The sequence below is a fragment of the Colobus angolensis genome, unplaced genomic scaffold (assembly GCF_000951035.1).
Source record: "Colobus angolensis palliatus isolate OR3802 unplaced genomic scaffold, Cang.pa_1.0 Scaffold87, whole genome shotgun sequence".
NCBI classification, from domain to species: Eukaryota; Metazoa; Chordata; class Mammalia; order Primates; family Cercopithecidae; genus Colobus; species Colobus angolensis.
Genome location: NW_012122598.1, coordinates 2002008 through 2011915, shown reverse-complemented (window position 1 = coordinate 2011915; position 9908 = coordinate 2002008). Strand labels below are relative to the sequence as shown.

General features: G+C 50.1%; 1 protein-coding gene across 1 annotated transcript in view; it reads left to right on the top strand.

The window, feature by feature from the left end:
- ESPL1 (extra spindle pole bodies homolog 1 (S. cerevisiae)) overlaps positions 1-9908 on the top strand; it is a 28676-nt gene that overhangs the window by 11785 nt on the left and 6983 nt on the right. Inside the window, exons 12-18 of the mRNA XM_011930525.1 lie at positions 974-1108; positions 3709-3828; positions 4471-4642; positions 5335-5463; positions 5588-5744; positions 6575-6684; positions 8720-9708. Of these exons, the coding sequence (XP_011785915.1) occupies positions 974-1108; positions 3709-3828; positions 4471-4642; positions 5335-5463; positions 5588-5744; positions 6575-6684; positions 8720-9708 (1812 nt within the window). The remainder of the gene's footprint in view (positions 1-973; positions 1109-3708; positions 3829-4470; positions 4643-5334; positions 5464-5587; positions 5745-6574; positions 6685-8719; positions 9709-9908) is intronic.

The window sequence follows — 9908 nt, the reverse complement described above, 5'->3', positions numbered from 1 at the left end:
TTTTGCATTTTTAGTATAGACAGGGTTTTACCATATTGGCCAGGCTGGTCTTGATCTCCTGACCTCAGGTGATCCACCCGCCCCAGCCTCCAAAAGTGCTGGGATTACAGGCATGAGCCACTGTGCCCAACTTTTTTTCCCCCCCGAGATAGTCTTGCTCTGTCACCCAGGCTGGAGAGCAGTGGCGTGATCTCAGCTCACTGCATCCTCTGCCTCCTGGGTTCAAGCGATTCTCCTGGCTCACTCAGCCTCCTGAGCAGCTGGGATTACAGGCGCATACCACCACACCCAGCTAATTTTGTATCATTGGTAGAGATGGGGTTTCACCGTGTTGGCCAGGCTGGCCTCGAACTCCTGATCTCAGGTGACCCGCCTGCCTCAGCCTCTCAAACTGCTGGGGTTATAGGCATAAGCCACTGTGCCTGGCCTATAAGGCCATGTACATTCTTATTTCAGGGAGTTTCACAAACTTCCTGAAGCTCTACCCTAGACTCCACATTAGGAAACCTAGAAAAAAAAAAAAAAAAGGCATTATACATGCTGTTAACTGTGAGCATTAGACCATATTTCTAGCAGGGGAAGCTACCTCAGCCCTAGATTTGAGATTTGAGTCTTGGTTCTGCCACATACCTTTATGTGAACTTAGACAAGCAACCCATGTGAGTCTTAACTTCCTGTACTGTAAAATTGGGATTAGAGTTGTTATGAGGGTTAAATGCACTGATGCATGTAAGCCTTGGCACAGTGCCTGGCACATAGTAAGAACTCAGAAAATCCTGGCTATTGATGATGAATGGCATCTAGGCTTTAAAACAGTAGGGGTAGGGTGATGATTACTTCATCTGGGTAACCACATTCCACCCAGGCCCTGAGGTCAAACTACAGTCCAAGGTCCCAAAGGGCTGGGGAGCAGAGGGTAGAAATGGAGGCTTGAGCAGGGGTGAAGTAAACTTTGGCTGCTCTTGCTGACCAGCCCATGCAGGCTCTGGAGGTCCTCCTGCTGCTACGGATTGTCTCTGAGAGACTGAAGGACCACTCGAAGGCAGCTGGCTCCTCCTGCCACATCACCCAGCTCCTCCTGACCCTCGGCTGTCCCAGCTATGCCCAGGTGAGTGCCCAACCAGCCTAGTCTGGAGACTGCAGGGGGCCCGTAGCTTTAGAGGCCCACCTCTTTTCTGAGAAGACAGGATATCAAAGGGGCAGCTTCTCAGCCTTTTACCACCACAATTGGCTGGAGAATTGTGGAGTGTGGAGCAGTTGGAGGCGGCTGTAAGAAGGGGAGTCATCTTTGTCCTTCCTGCAAAACCAGTTGTTCATTAAGTTTACAGACTGCTGCAGGAATATACCGCCAGTCTTGTATTTCCTGACTGGTTCTGTTGCCCTAGTTGATGCTTCATTGCTCACATAAGGCTATCACAGTGTCTCCTGGTTGGTCTCCTTGGCCTCCAGTTTCTCCCTGTTCTACTTCATCTTAATGATCACTGGTAGGCACAGGTATGATCTAATCTCTTTCCTGCTTAACCCTTTTCCCTTTTGCCCCAAGAATACTTGCCAGTGCTTATGGTTGCAGTGTTTACCCCTGGATAACTTTGCCACGAAATATCTCACTCTTATTATTTTCGCATCACTCTAGTATATTGACTTTGAAAACAGAAGACATGATTCTGTTTACAGCATTCTGTTTTTAGTGGTGTCATTTCCATTCACAAAATATAGTAATTCTTTTTTTTTTTGAGTTCAAGCGATTCTCCTGCCTCAGTCTCCCGAGTAGCTGGGATTACAAGCACCTGCCACAATGCCTGGCTAATTTTTGTATTTTTAGTAGAGATGCAGTTTCACCACGTTGGCCAGGCTGGTCTCAAACCCCTGAGCTCAGGTGATCTGCCTGCCTTGGCCTCCCAAAGTGCTGGGATTATAGGCGTGAGCCACTGCATCTGGCCAAAATATAGTAATTCTTTTTTTTTTTTTTTTTTTTGAGGTGGAGTCTCGCTCTGTCGCCCAGGCTGGAGTGCAGTGGCGCAATCTTGGCTCACTGCAACCTCTGCCTCCTGGGTTCAAACAAGTCTCCTGCCTCAGCCTCCCGAGTAGCTGGGATTTCAGGCATGCACCACCACGCCCAGCTAATTTTTATTGTGTTTTTAGTAGAGATGGGGTTTCACCATATTGGCCAGGCTGCTCTCGAACTCCTGACCTTGTGATCCACCTGCCTCGGCCTCCCAAAGTGCTGGGATTACAGGCATAAGCCACTGTGCCCAGCAGCCTGCTTATTTTTTAAAATTTATTTTATTCATTTTTTGAGACAGGGTGTCACGGTGTTGCCCAGGCCAGAGTGCAGTAGCATGATCATGGCTCACGGCAGCTTTGACCTTCTGCACTCAAGTGATCCTCCCACATCACCTTCCTGAGTAGCTGGGATTACAGGTACATGCCACCACACCTAGCTAATTTTTAAATGTTTTGTAGAGACAGAGTCTCACTATGTTGCCCAGGCTGGTCTTGCACTCCTGGGCTCAAGTGATCCTCCCGCCTCAGCCTCCCAAAGTGCTGCTATTACAGGCATGAGCCACTGTGCCCAGCTACTGCTTACTCTGTATATAGCTTTAATCTAAAAGTGGTTAACCAGACTGGGCGCAGTGGCTCACACCTGTAATCCCAGCATTTTGGGAGGCCGAGGTAGGCAGATCACCTGAGGTCGGGAGTTCGAGACCAACCTGACCAACATAGAGAAACCCATCTCTACTAAAAATATAAAATTAGCTGAGCATGGTGGCCTATGCCTGTAATCCCAGCTACTTGGGAGGCTGAGGCAGGAGATCACTTGAACCCTGGAGGCGGAGGTTGCAGTGAGTCGAGATTATACCATTGCACTCCAGCCTGAGCGACAAGAGCGAAACTCCATGCCAAAAAAAAAAAAAGTGGTTAACCAAGTGTTAAATGCACAATTTAGAGAGTGAATCAATAACTCCTATGCAGATTATAATATCTGAAATAATATAATATTTATTGGACATGTTGAACATTTTGTTTATAAATGCTTTACTCCACTTTTTTTTTTTTTTTTGAGGCGGAGTCTCGCTCTGTCGCCTGGGCTGGAGTACTGTGGCCGGATCTCAGCTCACTGCAAGCTCCACCTCCCGGGTTTTACGCCATTCTCCTGCCTCAGCCTCCCGAGTAGCTGGGACTACAGGCGCCCGCCACCTTGCCTGGCTAGTTTTTTTGTATTTTTTAGTAGAGACGGGGTTTCACTGTGTTAGCCAGGATGGTCTCGATCTCCTGACCTCGTGATCCGCCCGTCTCGGCCTCCCAAAGTGCTGGGATTACAGGCTTGAGCCACTGCGCCCGGCTCCACTTTTTTTTTTTTGAGACAGAGTCTTACTCTGTTGCCCAGGCTGGAGTACAGTAGTGCAATCTCCGTTCACTGCAACCTCTGCCTCGGGTTGAAATGATTCTCATGCCTCAGCCTCCCGAGTAGCTGGGATTACAGCGCGTGCCACCATGCCTGGCTAATTTTTGTATTTTTAGTAGAAACGGGCTGTCACCATGTTGGCCAGGCTGGTCTTGAACTCCTGACCTCAGGTGATCCGCCCACCTTGGCCTCCCAAAGTGCTGGGATTACAGGCGTGAGCCACGCGGTCGCCCTTATTGACTCCACTTTCGTTTGAAGAGTGTGGCTGCCTTTCCTCATGCGCCCTCTGTTTGCTTCCTTAGTTATACCTGGAAGAGGCAGTATCGAGCCTGAAGCATCTTGATCAGACCACTGACACATACCTGCTCCTTTCCCTGACCTGTGATCTACTTCGAAGTCAACTCTACTGGACTCACCAGAAGGTATTTCTCACTTTCTTCATCTCCGAAGGCCCTGGGTATTAGAAAGAATTTAGGATTTTCTTGATATTTGCCTGGCTTTTGAGATTTCCCTGGAGCTAGGCAGAATGTTCCTGACCCTGAGAGGCAGGCGTATTTCCTAGCCTTGCCCTCGCCAGCGACTTGCTCACCAGTCCTCCTCTGGTAGAGATACAGTCCTTTTCCTTCTTCAAGGGCAAGGGGCAAAGTCTGTCCTGTGACGAAAAGCTGGGACAACAGTGATCCTGGGAAGGCATGGGAGCTCTGGACTAGAAATCCAGGGGATCGCAAAGACTTGAGTTTTCTCCCAAACTAGTTGTGTGACTTGGGCATGTCTTCTACCCTCTCATGCTCTAGTTTCTTCTCTACGTTTTTATCATTCCTAAATTGGTGGACAAGTCACTGGTGAGGGCAAAGCTAGGAACTGTTACTGCTTCTCAGGATCAGGAACGTTCTGCCTAGCTCCAGGGAGATCTCGAAAGCCAGGCAAATACTCAGAAAATTCTAAAATCTTTCTAATACCCAGGGCCGTCAGGGATGGGGCCACGTAATCTCCAGGGCCTCTCAAGCTCTGAAGTGCCTGTCTGACTCCACTTACTGCCTCCTCTGGCCCCTTCTCTCCTTTAGGCGACCGAGGGTGTCTCTCTGCTACTGTCTGTGCTTCAGGATCCTGCCCTCCAGAAGTCCTCCAAGGCTTGGTACTTGCTGCGTGTCCAGGCCCTGCAGTTGGTGGCAGCTTACCTTAGCCTCCCGTCAGACAGCCTCTCACATTCCCTGTGGGAGCAGCTCTGTGCCCAAGGTGAAAGAATAGGGTGGATGGCCCCCTTTGGATGACGTGTATGGTTTGTCTGCTGTCAGCTCTTCTCAAACCTCATCCCCTCTGCCAGCTGTGTGGCCCAGCCTACCTAGAACCTGCACAGAGTAGGCTTGGGAATAGCAGATGGGTTTCAGTTTGCCTGCTGACTCTAAACAATTGGTGACTGACTGCCTGGAATACTAGGCTGAAAGGACTTTTTTTTTTTTTTTTTTTCCTGAGGTGGAGTTTCACTCTTGTTGCCCAGGCTGGAGTGCAATGGTGCAATCTCAGCTCACTGCAACCTCCGCCTCCCAGGTTCAAGCGATTCTCCTGCCTCAGTCTCCTGAGTAGCTGGGATTACTGACATGTGCCACTACGCCCGGCTAATTTTTGTATTCTTAGTAGAGACGGGGTTTTACCATGTTGGCCAGGCTGATCTCGAACTCCTGACCTCAGGTGATTCGTCTGCCTCAGCCTCCCAAAATGCTGGGATTACAGGCTTGGACCACTGCGCCCAGCCAGCTGAAAGGATTTTGAGACCCCATGGGATCTCAGAGGGAAGGCGTTATGAGATTGATTAGCTCTGCCTGCCTAAATGCAGAAGGAACCATGGGAAGCAGGCTTTGCTGCCTTAGCAGCTGAAGGTGGTGAAGTTCTGGCTGCATCCTCTCCCTTCTTTGCCACACCCACCACAGGCTGGCAGACACCTGAGGTAGCTCTCATAGACTCTCATAAGCTCCTCCGAAGCATCATCGTCCTGCTGATGGGCAGTGACATCCTCTCAACTCAGAAAGCAGCTGTGGAGACATCGTTTCTGAACTATGGTGAGTCTGGGGAGGACAGCAGGGCCCTGTTGGAATGGATAGGCTATATGAGAGGGCTGCAGTTTTTTCTCCAGAGGATCCACACTGTGGCTGAGTGATGGTTGTCGCGTCTCTTTTGCTACAGGTGAAAATCTGGTACAAAAATGGCAGGTTCTTTCAGAGGTGCTGAGCTGCTCAGAGAAGCTGGTCTGCCACCTGGGCCGCCTGGGTAGTGTGAGTGAAGCCAAGGCCTTTTGCTTGGAGGCCCTAAAACTTACAACAAAGCTGCAGATGCCACGCCAGTGAGTACAGGGCCAGAGGATATGGCAATGATGGCACCAGAGTGCCATGCACCCTTGAACATGGATTCCAAACTGTTCCACAGATTACATGCTATGTTTAGATGCATTCGTGAAAAAAGGCATTCCACAGCTAAATAAGTGGGAAATGCTGAGTTAATCAAGGTTAGATGTTTTTATTTCCCGTAGGACTCTCGTGTCCTTCAGTATGTGGATATACCTTGCAAATCTCCAAAAGGGAGATCTAGTGTACAGTGTTTCCCTAAGAATGTTTTCCCACAGGATCCTTTTTTTTTTTTTTTTTGAGACGGAGTCTCGCTCTGTCGCCCAGGCTGGAGTGCAGTGGTGGGATCTTGGCTCATTGCAAGCTCCGCCTCCCGGGTTCACGCCATTCTCCTGCCTGAGCCTCCTGAGTAGCTGGGACTACAGGTGCCTGTCACCACGCCCAGCTAATTGTTTTGTATTTTTAGTAGAGACGGGGTTTCACCGTGTTAGCCAGGATGGTCTTGATCTCCTGACCTCGTGATCCGCCCACCTCAGCTTCCCAAAGTGCTGGGATTACAGGCATGAGCCACTGCGCCCAGCCTCCCACGGATCCTTTTATTGAGGAATGCAGTTTGGGAAATCCTGTCCCAAGGCACAAGGAGAGTTGGGATTAGAGAGAAGAGTAGAGGGTTTTTCCCCAGGGAGCCTTTTAGTCAGCTTAAGGGAGTGAATGCCTTTTGGAGGCAGGGAAGGACTGAGGAAGCTCAGCCTGGGAAAGAAACAAAGAGAAAGACTCTCCAGGAAAACAAAGGATTCCTCTGATGGTTCTCCTCTCCTCTCTCAACAAGGTGTGCCCTGTTCCTGGTGCTGAAGGGCGAGCTGGAGCTGGCCCGCAATGACATTGATCTCTGTCAGTCGGACCTGCAGCAGGTTCTCTTCTTGCTTGAGTCTTGCACAGGTGAGCAGCCATGTCCCCATGCCCGTAGGCCGTGCTGAAATGACACATACTACAGCACATCTTTCTGTGTAAAGGTTTCGTTGCCTTTTTTTTATTTTTGAGACAGTCTCGCTTTATTACCCAGGCTGGAGTGCAGTGGTGTGATCTTGGCTCACTGCAACCTCTGCTTCCCAGGTTCAAGTGATTCTCCTGCCTCAGTCTCCCCAGTAGCTGGGACTATAGGCATGCGCCACCATGCCCGGATAATTTTTTCTTATTTGTAGTAGAGACGAGGTTTTACCATGTTGGCCAGCTTGGTTTTGAACTCCTGACCTCAGGTGATCCACCCGCCTCGGCCTTCTAAAGTGCTGGGATTACAGGCATGAGCCACCGCGTCCAGCCTTTGTTCCCTTTCTAATCAGATACTGACTTCTGGTCCCAGGGCAGCATTCCCTTGACTTTAGTCCAACCATTGGTCTCCTTTAGGCAGCCTGTCCCAGACTTACCCTAGTTCTAGTTTTCAGTGCTTCCTAATACATTTTGGCTATTTAAATTTGATTTAGATAATATTTAGGGCCAGGCTTGGTGGCTCATGCCTGTAATCCCAGCACTTTGGAAGGCCAAGGCAGGCAGATCACGAGGTCAGGAGTTCGAGATCAGCCTGGCCAACATAGTGAAACCCATCTCTACTAATACAAAAATTAGCCAGGTGTGGTGGCGGGCACCTGTAATCCCAGCTACTCGGAAGGCTGAGGCAGGAGAATCACTTGAACCCAGGAGGCAGAGGTTCCAGTGAGTAAGATCGCACCATTGCACTCCAGTCCAGGCGACAGTGTGAGACTCTGACCCCCCCCAAAAAAAGAAAGATAATATTTAGAATTCAGGTCCTCAGTCACACTAGCCACACTTCATGTGCTCATTAGCCACATGGCTAGTGGCTACCGTATTGAGTAGCACAGACATCCTCAGGAGGGCTGAAGCTAATCATAAAACATTGCATTTATGGCACATTTTGTCTCCTCAATCACATATACTTCTAGTATTACATTTCCCCCACACTAGACCCCATAAAGCTGGGTGGGAGCATAGATTATTTTCATTTGTTAAATGAGAAAGTTGAGAAGTCAATGTTTGGGGCCAGGACCACAAGGTAGGAGGCAGGATTCAGGTGTGGGCCTGTTGGGGCCAGCCTACTCTTCTCAGCCATGTGGCCCCTGAGCTGCAGGTGTGGGGGCTTTGTGGCCTGCATTTGATCCACTGTTGGTTGGAAAGAAAACATTAAAGATTTTACCTCCTAGGTGGGCGGATCACAAGGTCAGGAGATTGAGACCATCCTGGCTAACACTGTGAAACTCCATCTCCACTAAAAAATACAAAAAACTAGCCGGGCGTAGTGGCAGGCGCCTGTAGTCCCAGCTACTCGGGAGGCTGAGGCAGGAGAATGGCGTGAACCCGGGAGGCGGAGCTTGCAGTGAGCCGAGATCACGCCACTGCACTCCAGCCTGGGCAACAGGGCAAGACTCCATCTCAAAAAAAAAAAAAAAAAATTTTTTTTTTTACCTAAAAAATAAGCCATATTGGCCGGGCGCGGTGGCTCAAGCCTGTAATCCCAGCACTTTGGGAGGCCGAGACGGGCGGATCACGAGGTCAGGAGATCGAGACCATCCTGGTCTACATGGTGAAACCCCGTCTCTACTAAAAATACAAAAAACTAGCCGGGCGAGATGGCGGGCGCCTGTAGTCCCAGCTACTCGGGAGGCTGAGGCAGGAGAATGGCGTAAACCCAGGAGGCGGAGCTTGTAGTGAGCCGAGATCGCGCCACTGCACTCCAGCCTGGGCAACAGAGCGAGACTCTGTCTCAAAAAAAATAAAAATAAAAAAAATAAAAAAATAAAAAATAAGCCATACTAATATTTGATATGTTATACAGTAATACATATATATATATGTACATATATAAAACACGTATATTAGAGAGTTGGGCCCCAAAGTCACTTAGGAAGTGCTTGATGCCATTTCTCCCCATTTTGTAATTCTTGTTCTGCCTTCTCCCCAGAGTTTGGTGGGGTGACTCAGCACCTGGACTCTGTGAAGAAGGTCCACCTGCAGAAGGGGAAGCAGCAGGCCCAGGTCGCCTGTCCTCCACAGCTCCCAGAGGAGGAGCTCTTCCTAAGAGGCCCTGCTCTAGAGCTGGTGGCCACTGTAGCCAAGGAGCCTGGCCCCATAGCACCTTCTACAAATTCCTCTCCAGACTTGAAAACCAAGCCCCAGCCCATACCCAACTTCCTGTCCCATTCACCCACCTGTGACTGCTCGCTGTGTGCCAGCCCTGTCCTCACAGCAGTCTGTCTGCGCTGGGTATTAGTCACGGCAGGGGTGAGGCTGGCCATGGGCCACCAGGCCCAGGGTCTGGATCTGCTGCAGGTCGTGCTGAAGGGCTGCCCTGAAGCCACTGAGCGCCTCACCCAAGCTTTCCAAGCTTCCCTGAATCATAAAACACCCCCCTCCTTGGTTCCAAGCCTTTTGGATGAGATCTTAGCTCAAGCATACACACTGTTGGCATTGGAGGGCCTGAGACAGCCATCAAACAAGAGCCTGCAGAAGGTTCTAGAGTCAGGGCTAAAGTTTGTAGCAGCACGGATACCCCAGCTAGAGCCCTGGCGAGCCAGCCTGCTCTTGATTTGGGCCCTCACAAGGCTAGCTGGCCTCAGCTGCTGTACTACCCAACTTTTTGCAAGCTCCTGGGGCTGGTGGCCACCATTAATAAAAAGTGTCCCTGGCTCAGAGCCCTCTAAGACTCAGAGCCAAAAACGTTCTGGACGAGGGCGCCAACAGGTAGCCTCTGTTCCCCTGCGCCTCAATAATACCTCTCAGAAAGGTCTGGAAGGTAGAGGACTGCCCTGCACACCTAGACCCCCAGGCCGGATCAGGCAAGCTGGCCCTCATGTCCCCTTCACCGTGTTTGAGGAAGTCTGCCCTACAAAGAGCACGCCTGAAGTTCCCCAGGCCCCCAGAGTACAACAGAGAGCCCAGACGCGCCTCAAGGTGAGGTGGGACTGTTGCTAGGTGGTGGTGATGGTGTTGGATGGGGTTATTCCTGGAGGAGAATGTTTTATAGAGCAGGTGTCCCTGTGGAATAGTGCGGTCCCCAGGGCCTAGTGGAACCTTAATCTCCTGCTATCTGCAGTACCCCAACATCTTGCTTTTTTGTTTTTTGTTGTTTTTCTGTTTTTTTTTTTTTTTTT